Raw genomic sequence first — 21895 nt, 5'->3', positions numbered from 1 at the left:
TATAAACAACCAAATTCCGGCATCTTTGTTTATACAGTGGGTAAAAAAGGATTTGAAGTAAGAAGAGGTAACTGGACTTCTGTAAGAATGGAGAATTCTAAAATTAATACAGTTGTACAGAGTGATGTGTCAGAGATTCCCCAGCGTCTCCCTTTCTAAAAATAAAGACTTACCACCCCACACACAAAAACCTTGCATCTGCTCAAGATACCTGTGTCGAATTTCATAATTCTATAGTTTAAGTACTGTAAAGTCCCCTCAATAGTAGTATTTCTTCTCATGCACTCAGTCCTAAAAGCCAATGTAGGTCAAAAGGATTCTTCTGTCTAGTCCCACGGGGTAACCTTCTTAAAGCAAGTATGTCTAAGGTCACACCAGTAAGCTCATTATCCCTAGAAAGCTATTTAATTTACTTCGTTTTGGACACTCGGTGTGAAGTCTGAAGATGTGGTTCAGAAAAAATAAAGAAATATAAAGTAAATCAGTGATTCTGCTGTTTGCGGGGAAAAAAAAAGAAAACCCAGAATTAATCACAGATACCAAAAGCAAGCCATCAACCATAGAGCAGAGGAAAGGTTAGCTGTCCACAAAGTAACACTGCTCATCTGCAATAGGGAAATGTACAATAGGGAAATGCACTAGACTAGCAGGTGGTGGTGCTCTGGTACTACACACAGGGGGATTTGCTGATGTCCTCAAGTGTCCGTTAGGCTACGTCAACAATCCTCCCTGGGTAGCATCCAATATAAGTGGAGATTTACATCCGGTGCAGCACCATGTACTTTGAGACGCAGATCAATTGGGACGCAAGTTATTTTCAAGGAGCCACCCATTCTGTGAGCAATGAAATATGCGATCAAAAGGCCTCATCTGTGCTTGTGTCAATAATACAGGAGTGACTTGGAAGGACCTTGAGTGGTCCTGGCCATGCAGCCAGGGAGGGACGGACGTCCACGAATCCTCGGGCCGACACCCGCCAGAATGAAACGAGTGCACGGCATTGCGTGGCATCTCCAGTCACTAAGGAAACTACCTTCTCACAGAAGCCAGGGCAAGGTAGCCAAGCAAAAAAACATTCACAACAATGACAAACTAAAATGTGAATTTGCATGTGGCTACACAACTAGCTAGATAATTAACAAAGGATTAGCAGTAATTAATTGTAAAAAGAAAAATGCCACAAAAACTGGATATTCCTGGGTAAGAGCACTCCTATTCAGTAAATGAACATGAAATGAATCAAAGAAGCAGCAGTCATGAAGGTTCTTTGATGTCAGTCTACTTTGATGTCAGCCCATTCCCCAATCACAGATGCTGCTATAGACTGTTCTGACCAATCATAGGGGCTCGTACGGCCTGACAGAATTCAAAATGAATGTGAAATTAAATATGTAACCTTAGTTAACTGCAATTATTACAATCACAAGCTAGAGACAGAGATTCGCAATTATCCATTTCCTTTACATAATCACACAAACAGAAGTTCTTGAAGGAGAGGGAAAGTTGATTTTTCCAATGTGCCAATCACAAAGTGAGACAGAGCACATGAACACTAAACAAGCTTATTAAAACTAATGAAGACTGAAGGGCAACTCAAAATATCTTTATTCAGTTCAAACACTAGATTAAACTGAAATGCTCTTCTTTGGTAGCCACAGTACACAGATTGGGTGTGTAATGTATACTCTACGACAAGTGCACAGCCAGCTGTTCCTTTGCTCAGAGACAAAGCCTAACCTTTGAACGTAAGGCTACGTCAACATAGACGTTACAAACCACCGGATAATTACCACCTCTTCTCGAAACTCTTCTCCCTCATTTAAGAAAAAGAGAGCACTATGGATTTTTCCAGACATCCCGTGTGCGTGTGTCAGTGTTGTGGAACAGGTGATTCGCGGACATGTCACCTCGTGCTGGGTGAAGGGCGTGAGGGAGGAAGGGGTTAAGGCGGCCGCCTGGCCACGCGTTCTGAGCGCCAGATGCCTGAGGCCTGAGAGGATGTGCAAAATGAAGCCCAGATGTGCCTGCAGAGGAGCGCGTGTCAGGAGAAGCGAGGTAAAAAGGCTGCGGGAAGGCTCAAGGCGACGCTCCGCAAACAGGGCCTCGCATCCTGCAGGACATACCGCACAGTGCACAGGACATACCGCACAGTGCCGAAGAGCACCTTCAGACTCCAGCTGCATCTAACCGCGCTCCCTCCACGAGCCTAAGGCACCTCTCCGGCTGCTGTGCCGCAAGCTTGCTCACTGGTTAATGAGGCATCGCTCTCAAAAACACACACATCATGGTTCCACCATGCTGTCAAAATATGCAGATGAGTTATTAGCCGTTTGCCCGAACATAAGCGGATTCTGAGGAATATCACGGGTGGAAAATACCTCACACAGGTAAAAACCTATGGGATATCCTAATAGTTATCCCTTTTCTTTGGAATTTTCAAGGACTTGGATCACTATCAAAGGGAGCTTTTGTCACCATATAATATCAAGCAATGACCGTAGTACATTCGATGAAGGTGCACCAGGCTTCTACTGACTTTAAACTGATCATTTATTTTAGATTTTTTTTTAAATGGTGTAATTATGACTCGTCTATCTTTCTTTACAATCAACAAACAACTTTATGAATTTTGCATGATCATTTCAAATCGTTTGACATTTAAAGTGGATTTGTCACACTACATCAATGTAGTCTGATGAATCTCACTGGAACAAAGCTTGTGCAGTGAAGGCTGCGAAAATGTGGAAGCAAACAAATAACAAAAATACAAACAATTAAACAAACAAATAACTAAATACATTTTCAAAAGGGGGGGGGGGTGTATTGAAGATGGCTCAATACACGCGTAACTGGTCAACGGGAAATATGAACTATCATCCGATAAGCAGCTGACAATCACGTCAGGTCAGTCTGATACCTGATCAATAGCTGATCGGTATAGAAATAACGGAATTACTGAAGCAAAACGAGGTGGTTGACCGAAGTCCTCTGGTGATTCGGGCCTCGGATCGAAACAGTAACTTTGAGACACTGAAGCGTAACCGTTCAACGACACACACACACACACACACACACACACACACACACACACACACACACACCAGTCCTCATCACCTTAAATGGTCGAGATCTTCACGTTGTGTACAACGTCGCGTGCAACGCTAAAAACAAAACAAAACAAAACAAAAAACATTCCAAGTATTCGGATGACGTTAAAACAGAGCAAGAGACCAACGGTCGCCGTTGAATTAATGCGACGATGCGCTTTGGGCTTCACGATCGCCACTGCCATATTAATGCCACACTAAGGGAAACCGGAGGGGTTTTTACGTCTCCTGGGGATTGCAGCGCGACTCACTTGTTCGAGATATTAAAATGGATGGCGGATCAATGCAAGTTAGGAAACTCAAACGTCTTGATCTGAATAAACCGCTGTTCTCGGCAGCTAGGACGTTAGCCGCCGTTATTTTTGCGAGCAAGCCTAGCTTCAAATTAAATCCGTAAATGTAGCGGAGGCTGCGGAATTTTGGCAGTTGATCTAGGGGGGGTGGTAATGCGATTTATTCATTCCGTAAAGTCCAGGGAGAATCTGAAGTCTTTGAGTCGTTTATTCAAGGTCAATTGGACAGCGAAGAATGAACAAGATTCCCATAGCTGGTTTCAGACAAACAAAGAGCTGCGGTAGAAATTACGGATTGAGCGTCGCCTTCTGAACAAATGACCAACATTCAGCAGAGCCTCGAGTCTTAGAATAATAATTGCCTTCAACATCTGGGGTGGGTTGGTTGGTTGGGGTGGTATGGTAGGTATCGAGGGTAGTTAACGTACTCTCAACGACAACCATATTTCGGCGGCGGGGGGGGGGGGGGGGGGGGGGTGGAAAACAGTCCGTAACAGTCTTACCTTCTGATAACTCCAGCTCCAATTCAGCTAATCTGGCCCGCACTTCCAAAGGAAGGGGCAGCGCATCGCGGTCCGCCATTGTCCGTGTTTTTTAAACCACTCTCGTCCTTTCTTCTTTCTCAAGCGAGTCTTTCAGCGCTGCCCTTTCTACGCGCCGCAGCAGCGCATAAGGGCTCGGGAGATGGTGGTCCAAGCAAACTATCGAGGAACACTAGTGTATATAGGACGTTCTCTCTCAGCGAAGCCCCGTCATATCTAACTCACTCGTCTCCGCGGTAGCCTCGGCGGCGTGCTGTGTGGAGAGCGGCGGAGGTCGGCAGTGCGTCGGCGAGGCTGCCTGATCAATGTGTGTGCGGCTCCTGTCTCTTTCACTGTCACCCTCGCATGACGCAAGGCTCGCCTGATTTCCCCCTGCAGCCACAAGGGGGCGCCTGGTCTCGGTAATGGAGCCATATGGTCATACTGGAATTTTCAAATTCCTTTTCATAAAATGATTCCCAGACCTTGAGCTTGAGTCTTTAAAAAAGTATAAAATATCCATGCTTAATTCACTGAACCAATTGAAAGTTTCTACATGACCCAAAATTAGGATTAGACCCAACGCGTTTGTTTAGGCTGAGAAGATTTTTAAAACCTAGCTGCTTTGTTGATCTATCGGGTAATGGGCTCACCGTGTTACCTGTGCAGTTCTTGTGCTATGATACTATAAAGTACAAGGTAAAATGACTTCCACAATGAAAAATTATCCATTCCAGACACCTCTCATAACAACTGGATTCGTCTACCTCACATTATAGGTCTTTCATTGTGCACATTTGACTCACACTTGGCCCCTTGGCATGCAATGGCATTCATTTAAGTGTATAACATTAATTTAATAAGAGCAAGCAAGGTGTGCTCGACATGTACTTTATCTGCACTTGGGCTAAGACCGAAGTGGAACAGTATTTGTGTTTGACTTACATGACATGTGGCATCACCATACGTGGCCAAAGCGTGTGAGTAGCAAAGCGCAGTGTGGACAAATGGCCCACTGTTTCCAAAGCTGAGAAGACATTCTCTATACAAGTAGGCATAAAGGAGAAATTAATGACAACTAATACTTTTGTACTGACGTGATAAAAAAAAAAAAGTCTCATTCCTCACTAAGCTTTATTTTTTAATTCCATCTACAGAACTAGTTAACTACTTTGTTGGTGCTTTTCATGATTAATACAGTACAACCGATTATCTGCTTTTAAAATGACTAAATATCAGTTACTTCACACACAAACACACTATATCTATATATATCTATATCTATATCTATATATATATATATATATATATATGATAAACATCATTCATCACATAATCCGTCTTTCTAAAAGTTCAGTTTAGTAGCTATTCTTAGGTGCTGCGGTAACAAAAAAAAAAAAAAAAAGTAATATTGTATTGACTCAAGCTGTTATATGGAGTCATGGACCTTTATTTTAGTCTCTCGGTATGCGCTCCACAAGAAATTAATGCTCACGATGCGCCACCTTGTGGTAATGTTTCACACCAGAAATTATGCTAGTTAAGAGAAAATTAGCTCTAGGACAGCCTTTGCCTTAGAGGTAACTTGACAAACCATCAATACTTAATTGGCATCCATTTTCTCATGGACATTTATTTTAATACATCTTGCTCATAACCAATTTAAGTGTACCTTTTTTTTTTTTTTTAAATGTTTCCAATTATTTACATTTGTACAGTGAAAGCACACATTTCCAAGTGCACACATTACAGTTTTGACCATAAGCATATACACAAAAAAAAAGAAAGAAAGAAAAATCCTCCTATTTCGACCCCGACTATTGTGCTACACAAATGCAGTGAACAAGGCTGCGAGAAAACATCCAAATCATCCTCCATTTGAGACTACCTTTTAGGGAACTTAAACTAATTCCAAACTCTCTTCTAAAAAGTTAAGGCAGAGACAATTTCAAGTTTAAATAAAATTCAAGTTTTCAAATGCTGTTAATTTAATGATGTTTTTGTACATCTTAAAATGTTTTTTTTCTGTAATCAAACCTTCATTACTTTATTTGTAATGGGTTAAATGCATTCTAAATGTCAAAAAAAAAAAAAAAAAAAAAAAAAAAAAAAAGGGGACCATGAGGAAGATAGAGCTCTCAGAGACAGAGAGAGACAGATGTTCAACATGAAAATTTCTAGCAACTATATTTGCTCTGCTCAACAAGAAAAAACAAAACACACAGGAAAGGACTCTGCCTGATGCCAGACCCCCCCCCCCCCCCCACCAAAAAAAAAAAAAAAAAAACAGATTGCAGAAAGAGACACTACATATATGCCACTGGTCCTTGCGTGCAGGAGACTTAGATCTCAACTAAGGTAAAATATATATGCACAACTTCAGATTCACATCTGTAATTCCCACTTTCTGCAGATACCAGGTGCAAGTAAACACCTCTCCCACCCCTCTCCCTTTTTAGCAATTAAACAAAACCAAACTTACCAAGTGACAGACCATATCACCACACCAGCATACAACTCTATTAAGCAGATTACAAGAAAGCTGTACTTTATTAGACAAAAGCATACTAGGCACATTACCACACGCCACCCTCACACCCTGAGGACTTCGATCAGTGTGCAGGTCTTCCAGAATTGATCAGGAGATGTGCGTCATATTTTAAATGTCTCATTGTAAGAGTACTGGACTGGAACCTTTTCTTGCCTTTTGAAGAGTAGCGAGTGTGCTAACGGACATGGGAAAGCTGTTCCTATTTGGATGTCTGAACACATGGGCTCAGATGTTTGTTAAACAACACGGGGTTGTGGAGAATCTATTAAAAGACTTAAAAAAGAAGGGAAAAAAAACAAAAAAAACCAAAATATATAAAAAAGGCATGCACACAAGACAAGTTAATAATTACATCAGCTATCTTACCATATCAGTACAAAGGACTTGGGGGGGGGGGGGGGGGGGGAAGGAAGAAAAGAAGGGGGAAAAGGGTTATCATGTGCTGGTTTTAAAATGAAAATCAGAGCTCAAAACTATACTCCAGTGCCAGTACATTAATACATAAAAACTGAACAAAAAATGGACTTGCAGAACTTCTCAATCATGCAGGCATGACAGCTACAACTGTTCAGCCTTCTGTAGAAAAGCACAACACAATAAGACCAGCACAGTCAGTGCCAGTGCACTGGTGGTTACAAAATTATATACATGTTGATTTTAAAAAAATCTAAAGGGAAAAGAAGAAAAAGAAGAAGTTCAAGATCAGCACTAATTCAAAGTCAGTATTTTCTATTACCAGCACTATGTTAGTCTTTAACAACAAAAATCTTGAGTTCTGGAAAAATAAAGTCAATTCAAAAAGTTAGTTGAAAAAAAACAACAACAAATAAACCCCCCCAAAAAAAACCTCCACATCAGGGCCAGTTTTTCAACATCTTTAAAAAGAAAATTGGGAGGTGGGAAACATACAGGGAAAAATGATCTCAACAGAGGAAAACAAGAAAAGCAAAACAGAAGAAATGCGAAACAAGAAAAGCATAAAGAATCCATATGCACCCCAAAGTGCTTTCATCCGCAGGCCCTGGTTCCAGTGACAGTCGCTGACAGACGAGCATTTACAGTAGAGCAGAGAGACAGGGAGGCACGCAGAGCGGCCCTGCCTGTCCCGGGAGTGTTTACACCTCAGTCCGGGCAGCGAATCCCCCTCAGGATTGGGATGAGGAGGCAGACGTATCTCCAGCTCCCTGCTGAGGCTTCCAGACGTCTCGAGGGCGAGGTGGTGGCGCCGCCACTGATCTGGCGGTCACCAGCCGAGCTTCTCTGCATCTTGGCTCGGCGGAGTCAAGGGAGCTGAAGTCGTCGACGGAAGAGCCGGGCAGCTTGGGCTCAACGGGGGGCTGCTGCGTCGGGGCATCCCTTATCCTCTGACATATCTCTGCATAGCTTGGCTTCCGAGGCTCCTGGCAAATCACAGCAAGATCATTTGAGCACCCCACTTACTTACAATTAATATCATGTTTGAACAGTTACACTTAAGACCCTCAATTATTCACTCAGCTGCTATATTAAAAAAAAAAATGAAAAAAAAGAAAGGAAGAGAGGAAAGAAAAAAAAAAACCCACACCAAAGGAACACAAAGCTCTGAGAAAACCAGATGCATTCAACCCCACCTTCCAAAGCCACACAGGGCATGGTGCAGCTGCATGGAAAGACCTGCACTCACCATGGCTGCACTGTTCAGTTGGACTGGAGTAGTTTTAGAAGTGTTTGGGACTGAAGTCCTCTCTGCAGATGCTGCCACCTCCTTGGGTTTTCCCTCTTGTGCTTTCATTGTGCTAGGTGTAAGCAATAATGAAGCATGAAGCGCACTCTGCATCAATACATTAGAAAGAGAACCAGCCACTACAAAGGTGATATTAAAAAGAGATCAAACTGCATGGTTTTTTTTTGCCCCAAAAGCAGGCCATAAACTAAGACAGGTTTTGAGGCTATATTTTGCATTCAAGTTGCAAAGCAAGCACTGCTAATGAGAAATGAAAGTCAAGCTTGCTGCTATGGTGCTGATTCAACTCCAACCCCCCGGTTAGCAGTTCCCTGCGGGGAACATTTTTGATCATTTTCAGCTTTATCAAGATAATTTTTTAAGAAAGAAAAAAGGTACAAGAACAAAAACAATAATAAAAAAGCCACACAGACACACACCACCACAAATAAAAACCTTCACCACCTTTCTACTTCTTTTAAACTAAAATCATGCCTAGTTACTGATTACAGTTACACCCTGAAGTTTATATGAATGCATATTCATATGATTATACATAAAAACCCAGAAGGAGCTTATCTACTGCATTATTAACACAACTGCATTATGATGTACCATCTTGTGTGGGCTGGAGAGGATGGGATCTGCTGCTCCACTGGAGGCTGAATAGTGGGAGCAGTAACAGTCCCTGCCGATTCTTTGGGGATTCCTGAAGTCATGCGGCTGGTAGATGCATCCTTATTTAGAGGCTGACGAGAGACAGAAGGACCTGTGTGAAATTCCTGGGGCAGCAAGCACACGAGCGTGCCTATCAGCTGAGGCGCTGTAAAGAGTGCTCGCAGTGATGCGCCCCTCCACCAATACGCAGGGCTGAGTGACTGTAGAATAACATGTGCTTTATGGTAGCAGACTGGGGGCCCGGAGCAACTGTGACCTCTGAACCTGAAGTGCATTCAGAGTCAGTTACAACAACAATGCTCAAAATGAAAGCTCAAACTGACACTGTGGGAAAATAAAAAGTAAATACAATGAGCAATGATGCGTGATATTTTTAACCACCACTTGAATAAGAATTATACAAAGCTGTTGACAGTTGTTGCCTTTTTCACTTCATGTCATACTCAGGCCAACTCAGTTGGTGGTCCTGCTGATGAAAAAAGCCCCGAACAGTTTTGACGTCTTGGAACAGCTGCCATACATGAGTCTCAGACTGCTTCAATATCAAAACTGACAGCAACACATATTCCCATTCTGTAGTCTACACTGCATACTCTGACAATAAATTATAGCAGCTGTGTATAGAGCAAGCCCATGTGCCCAGTGCAGGGTACACTCAGCATGCCAATGACCATGTAGGACAGAATGACAGGAGCCCATTAACTGGGACCTTCATCTCCATCTGATGATGCTTGTTCTTTATTTGCCTGCGGTGATTCATTGTATATGTGAGCCAGCACGTGACTCTAAGAGAAACATCCTTGCTACCAAGTGATGTATACGTGCCTTTCAGAATAAAACAGATCAAATAGTTTTCATATAACTAACTTCTACCAGCAAAAAGCCAGTACTCAATTTTAAATAACAAACATACATGTGTACCATGCATCTGTTTACCATTTTTGATAAATGTTGTATAACATAGGCTTGACAAATGTTTTATGGCTGCTGTATTGTTTTATACTGTTAAGCAATTGATGCTTCCATTGGTAATAAGGCCTGGTCTTTAATCTCCGTACAAATGCATACTATGCATGAACAAACTATTTAAAATGACCCATTGCCTCATGACACAACAATTAAAATCACCTTAGCATCTATGCATCTGTTAAAGGAACACAAGCACTAAAAAGAAAAACAAACCAACCCCACAGACAAATTTTATCCAGCTTTCAGTGTAGTTTAAAATGGGTGTATGATGATTTTTCCTTTTTTGGTAAAATGCCTGACTGTGGAATTAACAGAAAAAGGGAAAAGAGGAAAAAAAAAAAATCTTCCCTAAAACTTCCACAGAGCATAGTTTTACATAATTTTTGCGTTGTCTGTAACTCCAAAACCAAGTACTGAGGGGGACGACAAAAACATTTTAAACTACTGAGTGCTGAATAAAATATAATTTTTGAGGTGTAATGCTGGACTATTCCTCTGAACAGTCAGTGAACGTTAATGAAGTAGCTAGTGTTACCTTATCTTTAGCCACACCAGTAACAACATCAGACAGTCGGTTCTCCAAGCTGGTCTCAGTTTTTACTTCCGCCTTCAGAATGCCAGCGGCTCCAGGCAGGGGAGGGAAACTGGAAAGGCCCAGTTCAAAGCTTGGAGACGGAACGCGTTCTGGGGCTGGAGGGGGTGACTGTGCAGACGCTTTCTGAGGAGCACAAAATATGAGAGTGAACCTACAGTCTTATCTGGACTAGGTGAGATTAGTGAGCCAGACAACTTACCGTAAACTTATCATCTCTCCTTTTCTTGTACCCATAGCCATTTCGCCTAGAAAGGAAGAAAATAAAAAGAAAGATCGATTGATTCTCAGAGCACACAGGCAACCATCTTTTCTTTCAGTATATTTTAACACATATTCCACAGCTCAGCAGATAATGGACATGGATGGATAATGGATGGCAGAGTGGACCTTCACATTCCCTGGATAGCACTCCAAATACTAAATATCATTCAAAAGTTCAGGAAGAAAGGGATTTAAAATCACAATGTTGAAAATATGGCATTTGAACTACAAACATTCACTTTTAGCTGATGGTCACCTGACCACACTCAAAGGTTTGCCCTTTAGCATACAACACACATGACATCTTTCACATTACATTAGTAATTTTGATGCATTACCTTCCTCTACCCATGATGGGTGAGTAGTCGGTGCCGTTCATCTCCATTCGTCCACTACCAACCTGGTCCCGACGGGGATAACTCGGTGCGCTGGGTAATCGAGGCCGGCCGCCCATATGCTGAGTGTGCAATATGCGAGTCCCGTTGGGAATATGGTCTGAGGGCAGGGTGTTGAAAGTGCTGGGGTTCTCCAGCAGAGCCGTTCCACGCTCGGCAGCTGGCACTGAGGGCCGAACATGGCTTTTACTGTGATTCCTACCAGGACAAAGATGCTTTTATAAACAGTGGGAACACAGCTGCAGCTTTCAGACAGAAGATCATATGAGAGTTACTGACATACACCTGGAATCCTAAAACCAAAAGCAACATGCCTGTTCCTTGGTTGGTAAGGTCTGACGGTCAAAGGTGCAGTGGCTGATTTAAAAGCATGAGAGCCAGCAAAGCCATTGATGAATCCAGGGTTAGGAAATGGAGAAACCTAAAAGATAAGACAAAGTGATTACTTGTCATTTATCCAAAACAGACCTTAGTGAAAACATCTGAATTCTGAACCTTTTTGAATATTAGGAGGTTACACAGTACGCACCAAGTTAGGATCCAAGTAGCTCTGTGCTGCTGACCAGCCCTGAGGAGCTACTAGCCGGTAGAGCGGGGGGAACTGCTGATGCGCCCCATACACTGGTGGGATGTAGTAGGGCGGGTAGCGCTGCTGAATGTTTGATGACATGTCCACAGGCCGGTAGCCATTCTTTGGCACAAAAGTGTTGACAGCAATGGCCTTGGCCTTTATCCTTGCCTATAATTAATTGAGAGGAGAATACAAGAGGTTGTGCTTAACCAGTCTTTTTAAAAAGAAAGGAAACTCTCACTAGTCTGATGAAGGCATGTAGTTTTACCTTTATTGGTTTTCCTTGGAAGGTCTTCACTTCTTCTCTGAGATACTGATAGGCCTAAAAGGGTGTCAGAGCCAAATAATGAGGAACACAGGCAAAACTAAGTTTATAATATAATGTGGTTGATCAAGTGAAAAGTTTACCAATTGCGCATCTGCCTCCGACTCAAAGGTGATGAACCAGTTGTCATTATATGCAAACTCACAATTGACGAATTTGGGCAATTTATCACTCTTGAAAAGCAATTCAACTTCCTTTAAAAAGGCAAATAAATGTCATTATTGTATAGGGTTTTCCCCATCCAGTGCAGTGAAAATTTAGATATGCAAGATAAAATCAGCATATAGCGTTTACCTCTAGAGGAGTGGCCTCGGGAACCTCTCGTAGAATAACGATGCACCGATTCTGGTTTGGTCGCACTTTCTCACCACATTTATCCACTTGTACAAGAGGGAGCGCTGGAGATATTTATAAAAAGCTGTGGTTAATGCCATTGAAGACGTCAATATAAAGCACGGAAAAGCAGGGATTTATGTAGCAAAAACAACAAACGAAACATATCGATGACTTACTCTTCAAAATATCGGCAATAAGATCCACATCTGTGCTTAGCTTCTTGATCTGATCGAGATTGGCCACGGTCACAATTGGCACATACTGGTCGCTATCCATTTGAGAGATGAGGTACATATCATTGGCTAGGTTCTCCCTGTAAGGGGAGGGAGAGGGAAATAGCCACAATAAACTTCCAGAGGCTCAAGTTCAGTGTCATAGAATATATTCTTGCATGCATACAACAGTGCCTAGCATTGTGCAAATGCCTCCTACATGGTGAAAAATCTGAATCCATGCCCACTGCAGTTTTTTCCCTCCAATTCTTTTATGAACACTGTTGACTGGTTACCAAATAATTTTATAACTGATCCCGTTAACAAATTAGTTTATTGAGGCTGAGTGAAGAAAATACTTGTGCCACTAGAAATCACCTTATTTTAGAAGTGACCTTAACATGCAAGGCCATGTTAAAAAACAAACAAACAAAAAAACAAACATTATTTGACAAGGAACCTCAAATACATTTTTTTTTTAAATACTCCTGCTGTGTGGGTCATTACCGGATATCATTCATTCCACATACAAGGTTTTTGAACAGAACAAAGATGGAAATCCATAAGAGATGGGTTCAGAATGATTAGTACTAAATATAAAGTGTAACTCATTTACCGGGAGAGGCAAAACTCTAATGTAGCCTTTAGTTGTTCTCTAAGATCTTCAAGCTGTCTGGAAGAGTCTGAACCATCAATTCCTACTGAAGCAGGGGGGGGGGGGGTTCCAGCAATTAAATTCAAACAATTAAATTTAACAAAATCTTATTTAATTTATGCTCCCTTTAACTGTAGTACCTTTCTGCTGTAAGCCAGGTGGCAGTTGATTGGCTGTGCTGCCCATTTCTCCTGGCTCTGGTGGCAATGCTGTTGGTAGGGTTACTGAGACAGATACCTGTTGCTCTTCATTCCATTTCCCTTCGTCACTGCTGCTGACACAGCCTGTAATTAATAATATAAATCATTAAAATCACAATTCCAATCCCAATTATTTCTAAAGGAAAAACAATAATGATTATAATGAACTTGTTTTCCTAAAGGAACGAAGCATCTTAACACAACAAGCAATACATGCCGAGATATTCACAAAAGTCTTCCCCTGGTAATGGCATTTCTCACTGAAACAAACCAAACAGCTACATGAAAAACAAATTATGTTTACATGTTTTCACTAAGCAGTATAAATCCATCTACATGTTAAGTATGACTAACTGTCCCTTAGTAACCACCGATTAATAATTGTTTAATTTACCATCCTAAAATATAATTTAAATTTTTTTTTTTTTTTTATTGTAAACAGTTGAATGCTTTACTAAACAAACAAACAAGTTTAAAATCTAACACGGTAAAAAAATTTTAAACACATTTACATAGTTTCACAAGTATGAGCTCTGGGAAACTTTACCTCCTGAGATGGTTTTTGATGGGTCATTGCCATCTTCTACCCATGACTGGAGAGAATGCGTGTAGGCCAGCCCTGATGTTTCCCTGTTAGGCATATAACTGGCCCATGCCTTTGCATTGGGATTGAGGTCAGAAACCTTGGTGCATTCCTAAACAATAATAAGATCAACATTAATAATCAGGTTAACAGCTGCAGTCAATGTTTGAATGGTTTAAAGGCATTCACTGTTGTCTATACACAACTCCACAGACAAGGCTACCCAGTAAAGATAACATGGGTCTGACAGAGTCAAAGTACACTTACAAGTTCACTGTAATCACTTTGCCAGTTCCATACACAGGAGCCATCAGAAATTAAAAGGTTGTAAGGGTGTGCAGTCATGAAGGTCTGAACACCCTCTGTGTTGACATTGGGATGAGTTTTAGTGTCCTGTTTTGCATCTGTCTCCATCACTTCTTCCTCATGGGAATTACAAGACCATGCAGACTCAAAGGCACACCCTTGCATATACTCCTCAGGTAACACTGCTCCAGGCTCTTGCTGCCACATGCAGAAATAGTGACTAGATTGGTCATCCTCATTCATCTCCGATTTGCTGAGAAGGTCAGAAACCATGTTCAGCATGCCTCGTTCTCCTTCTGATTCATGTGTACAGGTCATACTTTGAATTTCATATGAGGGCGTGCTGGCATAAATGTCAACCTGGTCAGGTTCAACAGGTAGTGGAATTGGTTTGTTTAGATATGCAGTTTCATCTTCACTATGACCAGCTGCACTCAAACGAGTCTGAAACTTTTCAGAATCTTCCTTGTGTGCTTCAGGTTGGTATCTCTGAAGCTCGCTTGTCACAACACACTTCATGGCTACATTAGCAGCATCTTGCCCTTGTAAGGCACATGATGGCTTTCCTAGTTCAGATGGCAGTCTCATAGTGCTCAGGAGAGGAATGCTGTAATCAGACACTGTCCCTTTCACTCCAGTGCTAATCAGACACATGACTTGATCTACAGCCTCTGATTCTGGCTTCTGATTGGCTGTAACTAGGGATGTTTGTACAACATTGGTAGCCTTTATATCATTTTCAGACAATGAGACACAGTCAAAAGTCTCAGCCACCTTAGCCTGACAGGTCAGGCTTCCAGGCACACTACACTGACTACTAGAGGCAGAATTTTCATTACTGTTTTCCAAACACAAAGGGATTGCTTGGTCATCACAATTATTTCTAAGGTTAATATAAAAGTGAGACTCCACTGACTTTGTGGGCTTCAGTTTTTCTGTTTTATGATCTCCTTTATCAACAAACACACACCTTTGACTTAGTGCTTTCTGTTCGTCTTCATGAAAGCATTCTGAAATAGTAAAAATCTGCTCATTCCCTTGTAAGCAAAATTTGTCTTTTTCCTCAGCGTGAACACATTCCTGAGCTGAAGTAGATATAGAGGTCTCTCTGTGTGCATCACCACAAATGTTGAGATGCTTTGGGACCTCATTATTAAAAAAATAATCTTTAGCATGGTCTTCAGTAACATCTCTGAAGCGACTGATATCTTTAGAGGAGTCAACATTAAATGCAACTTGAATGTTATTTGTAACAAGTGTCAAAAGACGAGAGTTAAATTCTCTCTCTGCCTGTGCCCAATTCAGTGCACTCTCATATGGGGTGCCAGTGAAATCTTCCATTGAACTTCGATAATGGCAATCCTCTTGAACCAAATGACAACTATTAGAGAAATTTGTTAAACCACATGGTATAAATGGTACGTGAATGACAGAATTTATTTCCTCTACATGTTCTTCAGCATCTATAGTATCAGATTTGGACACAACATCTAAAGGGTCAGTGGAAGAATTACTACAAGTGCTGTCCTCCATGCCAAGGTAAATTTCCTTCTCTTCTGCTTGGGTATTTTGATTCAGTGAGGGAAACGAACAGGATGGAGACATCATTTCAGGGCAATCTACTACCCCTACTTTAAAAACCTCTGGCTGAAGCATAACAGTACTTCCCACCCAGACATTTGATGGGACAGGGTTCTGAAAAAATGCACATTTTCCAGATCGGCATTCCGCTGAAGCTGATACTTTTTGTTCAACATCAGAACCTAAGCAGTCACATGATTTTGACATACTATTGGCAATAAGATGAGTAGAGCAGGTTTTGGAGTACCAATTTGGTAGGTTAGCTTGTCGGGAGCTGTCTGCTGTGGTAAACTCTTGGCACCACATATTGCTTACATTTTCCATTGTAGAGGTTTTAAACAATGAAGAGAGATCCCCAATGAGCTCAGGGTCACTGGTAGTTTTAAAGCTCACCAAGTCCTGGACTGTTTCTTCCTGAAACTCCTCACAGGGAGTACTATTTGATAAATGATGGCCAGATTTCATCACTGTTTCCCTTAAAGTTGGTCTACCCTTTCCTATGTTATGTGAAGAAACAGGAAAATGCGCAATTTGAGCAGTACAAATGCCAGTATCATGGCAAGCACTGTCTGCGACAAAATCCATCTCAGTCTTTGCTTCAAAGTTCATGTTCAACAGTTCACTACAGTTAATATATCCAATGCTTAAATCATTTTCCTTATTATGTGGTTTACTTGAAGGATCCATTAATGGCAAAGGAACATTTTCAGATCCTTGCTTGGCTGTTTCTGAACAGCAGCCTTGACACGACCCTGCCAAAACCTTTAGTCTGGAGACTTGTGACAACTCAGTGTTTGAGTTAACAAGTGTCTTACATACACAAACCATGTCTTCTCGACTTACCAAGGGCTTGTTGTGTTGCCCCTGTGACCACTCTGTTCCTTCACCTGACTTTGGGAAAAAGGTATGTAGATTTTTTCTTTTAAGCAAATCACTGATAGCTTCACCCATTGCCTTACATGAAGTAGTGAGAGGGGGCATATTTTTTAACTCATGCTCAGGCTTTTCACATGCACTGCCAACTGAATTTGTCATCATTCTGTCCTGAAAAGGAATAGGAACATGTTTTTCTAGCAGTACATTTTCATCCTCTGAACATGCACCACGAAGTGTCCCGAGGAGTTCAGGTAGAGTAGGACCCTTGTTTGGATACAAACTTGTTGCTCGGAGGCTTGCAGGAGAGGTTTCACCCTCTTCTTGCACAGCACTGATATTAGTTTTTAAAGCTATGGCACCATTTAAATGTACTGAGGCAGATGCTCTGTTGGTATTACTTAGGAGTGACGAGTTATTACACATCAAAATTTCAGCATCAACTAGAACATCATTTTCACCAAATGCCAAAGGCTGGATGGCCATCATGGATGGCAGTTCACACTCACCCACCAGATCATCGGTATCAATTGAGCAAATACTGTAGAAGCTCTGGGTTCTTCTTTTGGAGTGGTGCTCTGAGGTCACCAAATGAGAATCCTGCTCATCTAAATCATCAAATTTTCCATAGCTCCCTGTGCCTGTATTGAATGGATATGTGATAACTCCAGATATGGTTGAAACCTCCAAATTATTCCTGGCAACAGACCGTGTCTGTGCATGCTCCTCTTTTAAAGCAGAGACCTCAGAGCACAGACTGCCTAAAGTGCATGGTGCTCTGATGCAATGGCTGTTTGATACAAGTGTGGCTGCTGTTGTCATGTTCTCACAATAATTTCTCCAGCTTGTTCCTGGTAAATCTAAACAATGAGATGATTTAGCTTCAAAAAAGCAGTCTGGTCTTGTCACTGCATTTTCAGATATATTCTTTTTTATAGAGTTCAACACATCTGTCTGCACAATCCGAGGGGTGTTAGGATCAATGTCACTGTTGTCTCCATCTGAATCCTTTGAAACTTTACCAGTGTTCACATTATGTTTTGAAAGCTGACAAAGACAACGGTCTCCATTAGGTCCATTCCTAAACACTGTGCCAACTTGTACACTGCTGCTTCTCTTCTCAGTGGGATGAAGACTTGCAGATAGGTTTGTGGGAAACGAATTACTTCTGGTGTCCACAGGTACATTTGTTCTACCACATTCAGGAGGCTTTTCTTCAGCCAGTTCAGCCACAGAGCAAGCACACTGTCGGAAACCATCAACTGAGCAGCTTTCAGTACACGACGTTTGAAGGAGGCTTGTCCTTTCACTGACCAAATTTGGACCAAGCTCTTTACTAAAACAACACCCCATATCTTAAATTTCAAAATAAAAATCCTTTCAGTACACCAGCAGACAAACCTCAAGAAGCTGCTCTCAACAAGGCTGACCGAGAGAGAGAGAGAGAGAGAGAGGCAGAGAAAAAAGGGGAGGTGCAATATGGCTGCCTATTCCTCCTCCCATACTCAAAATAGAACATTTAAATTTGTACTAGTGACTCACATGGCCCCGTCAGTCAAACACGAACCCCTAAATCCCATGATTGGTGATTTGGTTGTATAAAAAGGATCTTAATGTATAAACTAATAAACTAAGTATGGAAATACATACTGTACTTAACAGGTTAATAAACTTTTTAAAATGTAGTGAGAAAATAACTATCCTACGTTTCCATCTGTGTGTGTGTGTCAGAGGCACACTGTGAGCACATGCATGCGAGTCCATCCGTGTGTGTGTGTGCGCATCTGTCCCTTCATGCACACAATTCTATCCATCCATCCACACGTGTTTGTCTGTGCATACACACCCGTTCATCTGTGTGTATGCAAGTGTCTGTCTGCGTGTGTGCAAGTCTATGTGTGTGTGTGTGTGTGTGTGTGTGTGTGTGTGTGTGTGTGTGTGCGCGCGCGCATGCACAACCAATTGGACAAATCCGGCAGTATAAAGCTCATACTTTACCAAAAGGGGAATCTCTTTTCTCCTTACTTCTTGTGACTGCTGCACCTGTGGTTCAGCTATATCCTTCCCTTCCTGGTCTGAAGTCATGAGATGTGTAGGTTTTAGCTCTTTACACAGAGCTCTTTATATCACCAGAAAGGCTATAGGACAAATATGAAAAGGACAAATCCATCAAGCACCTTGTAAGAGCAACTTGAATAACAAAATTAACTAAATCAAGCAGCTACTTAAAAACCATGTACAATGCCGACATATTGCAGTGGACCAAAATTCAATCAGCCATGAGAAACAAAAAAAGAATCAATTTTCCATCTGACAAAATATGACAGAATTAGGAAGGCAGAAATTTAGGATGCTCTTGCTTTTTGATGATAGCCTAATGCTTGCGCCTCAATGACACAGTATGTTACTAAAGAAAAACATTTCACTAAATTCAAAAGAGCAGAACAATAAAAGTTCAATAACAGTCCAGGAGTTACATTTTATTACAATTAGCTTGAATTACAAGCAGGTCAGCTTCACTTTTTCCACATTTAGCTATGTTTACTATATCCAACATCAGATGACTCAGTTAAAGTGAATACTTTTAATTGTTTTATATTGTGGCAAAAACAAGATTTTAAGCTACTTTTAAATTAATCAGCTAAACAGTTACAGATGTTAAAACTCTTACAATGCCCGAAACCGATCATGTCCATCCATGTACAACCAGATGATTCAAAAGCAGGATGATAAAGACTTCAAATAACTACTTAATGTGAATGGTACCCGTTCGTGTCATGACATCAATTGTAGGCCAAATTTGTCCTAGCTAACTACGCAGTCTGATGTACTTCCGAATGTTAAGTTATTAGATAATATATTTTTCCTAGCTTGATTTATGACAATAACCAGCCAGCTAGCAAACAAGCAACGCAACTAAACTGTATATCTAGCAAGACTAGCTGCCTTAGTTGGCTGTAAGATAGTGTAACAGACTTGTTAATCACTGGGTTCCGGCGCTAGCTGGCTAGCTGACTTATCTTCCCTCATATCTTGAGACTGGTCAGTGGTCACAAACTAATATTTTCTCAACCTTATGATAAAATACGACATTAGCATTTTATTTTTTTTATAAATACAACACCTAGGTGAATATGTATTATGAAAACGGTGCAGAGAAGAGACAGATGTGGTCTTTTAAAATCATACAGTGCATCACCGTATATTTTTGTCTGGGCGATGAAATTACCCATCGCTAACATGATCTAGCTATGGAGCGAGCTACCTAGGTTAGCCAAGCTGGTTTAGCTCACCTAGCGAATGCTTCTCTGTTTCGCAGCTAGATAACCTAGGTTAGCTACATGAGAAGCAAAACAACAGGCACTAAAAGTAAACAAGCAACAATGATGTGACCATGGATAGACTGACTAGGCGTCAATAACAGGTTCACCATTTCTATGAAGAAAATGTTCTGCTAGTAAACAAACAATAAATACTGTTTTAAAGTTAGAACGTCTGTCATTCCGTAACGTTCGTATCAACACAACTTCACATTAAAGTTAGCTAACGCTAGCTAAGATAGGTTCACTGGTGTTAAATCTTCTATTCGTAAACCCGAATATTTTGAAGAAAATAGGTGGTCGATAACAGGCAGCTAGCTACTATGACGATAGTTGGCTGAGGAATTGATAATATATGCCAAGTAGCTAAACTTGCCTTATAGAGAAAAGTACCTTGGTTAGCTAGATTATCGAGAGCCAACTCGTTTGTTTGTAGCAGTACTATCGCTACGGCTAGTTTGCATCATGTAGGTAGCATTAGCTAGCTAGCTAACTTACTGTATAACACGACAGCCAACATGGCTAACATGGCTAGTTCCTGTCTTAACCTAAACAGGCAGCTAGATAGCTAGTCAAGTTACATAAAAGCAGTTGGAGTGCTAAGTATTGGGTAACTACGCATTACAATTGATATACAAGTCGTTTAATTAAAAGTTTTGACGAAGGTTTAATACTATAGATTCATACTCACCAATATCAGATAGCTAACGTTTAGATTATCCGCACGCGAGACGTTGGGCCGTAACGCTTCAATGAAATGTCAATCCATTTCATTACTTGAAATTATTGCGCTATTTCAAAAACCAAGCGTTACCAACATTTAAACTTCGAACGGACACTCTCTCGACGGAAACGCACCGCAGGATTTCTTCACGTGTGTGCCTTTTCTTGGCAACGGCGCTGTCCAACTTTTATACGGTGTGAAACACGTACCGACCGCGCTAGCTAGCTAAGATAGCCACGCTAGCCATCGCCGCGGACTTCGAGCCGTTATTCTTCGAATCCGCGCGACTGACAGAACTCCGGAACTCGCGCCGATCGTTCCAAAATGCGAAAAGCAGACTCCCGTGTTTACGGCTGACAACCTAATGCACCTCCCTTTCCACAAGCATGTGTCCGTACAGTTGCGAGAACGGACTGAGCTACAGTCGAGCCTTGGGACGTCGCTACGCTTCTCAGTATTTATATTTTCAGTTTTGCTAGCTGGAAAGCTAGATAACCAGCTACATCATCAGTGAAACCACACAGTGAAATCCCGCCTCATTTCTCTTCGGGATTTCTTCGGTTGGTCGAGAAAGGTGTACGGATACCACCAGAGCCCAAAAAAAATGCAAACACGAAATGATTTTCCAGAAAAACGGTAGTTTACTCTTTGTAGGTATTTAGCTGTTATTTCTGCCATAATAATATTTTTCAAATTCTTCAGTCTTCTTGCTTCTCATAATTTATTATATCCGAATTTACTTGGGCTAAATAGTTTAAATGAGTGACATGGTTTAAACTAGATCTCTCAAAGAAAAGTGAGCAAATGAATTTGGAATTCAGACGGCTTCTATTATTTGTCCTTGATTACGTTTGTACTATAACTGTGAAAAGTTTGTAAATGCTTTAGATTCAGCGACATTAACTACTTAACAGTTCCTAAAAATCTGTCTAATTTTTATGTCATATTAATACATAATAAAAACACATATTCATTGTGGAACACTTATTCTACACACAATTTTACAGTGCTACTGTATTTATCGATTTAAATAATTTGGGGAAATGTGCACAACATCTAGGATAACGGCCATCTTGATTACTAAGTTGGTTGGCCAAAGCAGTAACACATAAGCAACATTGAACATCGAACAAATGA

The 21895-nt window shown here is 41.2% G+C and overlaps 2 protein-coding genes across 18 annotated transcripts in view; both read right to left on the bottom strand.

The window, feature by feature from the left end:
- Positions 1-4284, bottom strand: part of dip2ca (DIP2 acetate--CoA ligase C (putative) a) — a 65873-nt gene extending 61589 nt beyond the window's left edge. For 9 of the 10 annotated variants that reach the window (XM_035525982.2, XM_035525984.2, XM_035525983.2 and 6 more), the window contains exon 1: positions 3904-4284. In XM_035525982.2, the coding sequence (XP_035381875.1) occupies positions 3904-3982 (79 nt within the window). In that variant the 5' untranslated portion in view covers positions 3983-4284. The remainder of the gene's footprint in view (positions 1-3903) is intronic. The other variant, XM_035525988.2, reaches the window with a different exon arrangement.
- Positions 4285-5350: 1066 nt separating this feature from the next.
- Positions 5351-21298, bottom strand: larp4b (La ribonucleoprotein 4B). Of its 8 annotated transcripts, none has more exons than XM_027008115.3 (17): positions 20726-21298; positions 18713-18852; positions 13919-14066; positions 13312-13455; positions 13133-13217; positions 12481-12617; positions 12263-12366; positions 12052-12162; positions 11912-11965; positions 11602-11811; positions 11387-11493; positions 11016-11270; positions 10616-10661; positions 10357-10539; positions 8790-8923; positions 8136-8247; positions 5351-7872 (listed from the first exon to the last, which is right to left on the bottom strand). In XM_027008115.3, the coding sequence occupies exons 2-17, from the start codon at positions 18797-18799 to the stop codon at positions 7618-7620; spliced, it is 2172 nt and encodes a 723-aa protein (XP_026863916.2). In that variant the 5' UTR covers positions 18800-18852; positions 20726-21298; the 3' UTR covers positions 5351-7617. The 8 variants fall into 8 exon arrangements, with proteins under 8 accessions (XP_026863916.2, XP_026863917.2, XP_081574551.1 ...); XM_027008116.3 differs by having other exon boundaries at positions 18740-18852; XM_081718425.1 differs by lacking the exon at positions 20726-21298 and adding an exon at positions 19386-20716.
- Positions 21299-21895: the final 597 nt, after the last annotated feature.

The sequence above is a fragment of the Electrophorus electricus genome, chromosome 1 (genome assembly GCF_041902795.1).
Source record: "Electrophorus electricus isolate QZ-2024a chromosome 1, ASM4190279v1, whole genome shotgun sequence".
In the NCBI taxonomy this organism is placed as follows: Eukaryota; Metazoa; Chordata; class Actinopteri; order Gymnotiformes; family Gymnotidae; genus Electrophorus; species Electrophorus electricus.
This window is presented reverse-complemented; position numbering and strand designations above follow the sequence as displayed.

Coding starts and splice junctions, on each gene's coding strand:
- larp4b (XM_027008114.3), bottom strand. CDS start 17,203: ATGATGGCCATCCAGCCTTTGGCATTTGGTGAAAATGATGTTCTAGTT. Junction 11,494..11,601: donor GCTACTTGGATCCTAACTTG/GTGCGTACTGTG, acceptor CTTATCTTTTAG/GTTTCTCCATTTCCTAACCC. Junction 10,662..11,015: donor CCCATCATGGGTAGAGGAAG/GTAATGCATCAA, acceptor CTTCCTTTCTAG/GCGAAATGGCTATGGGTACA.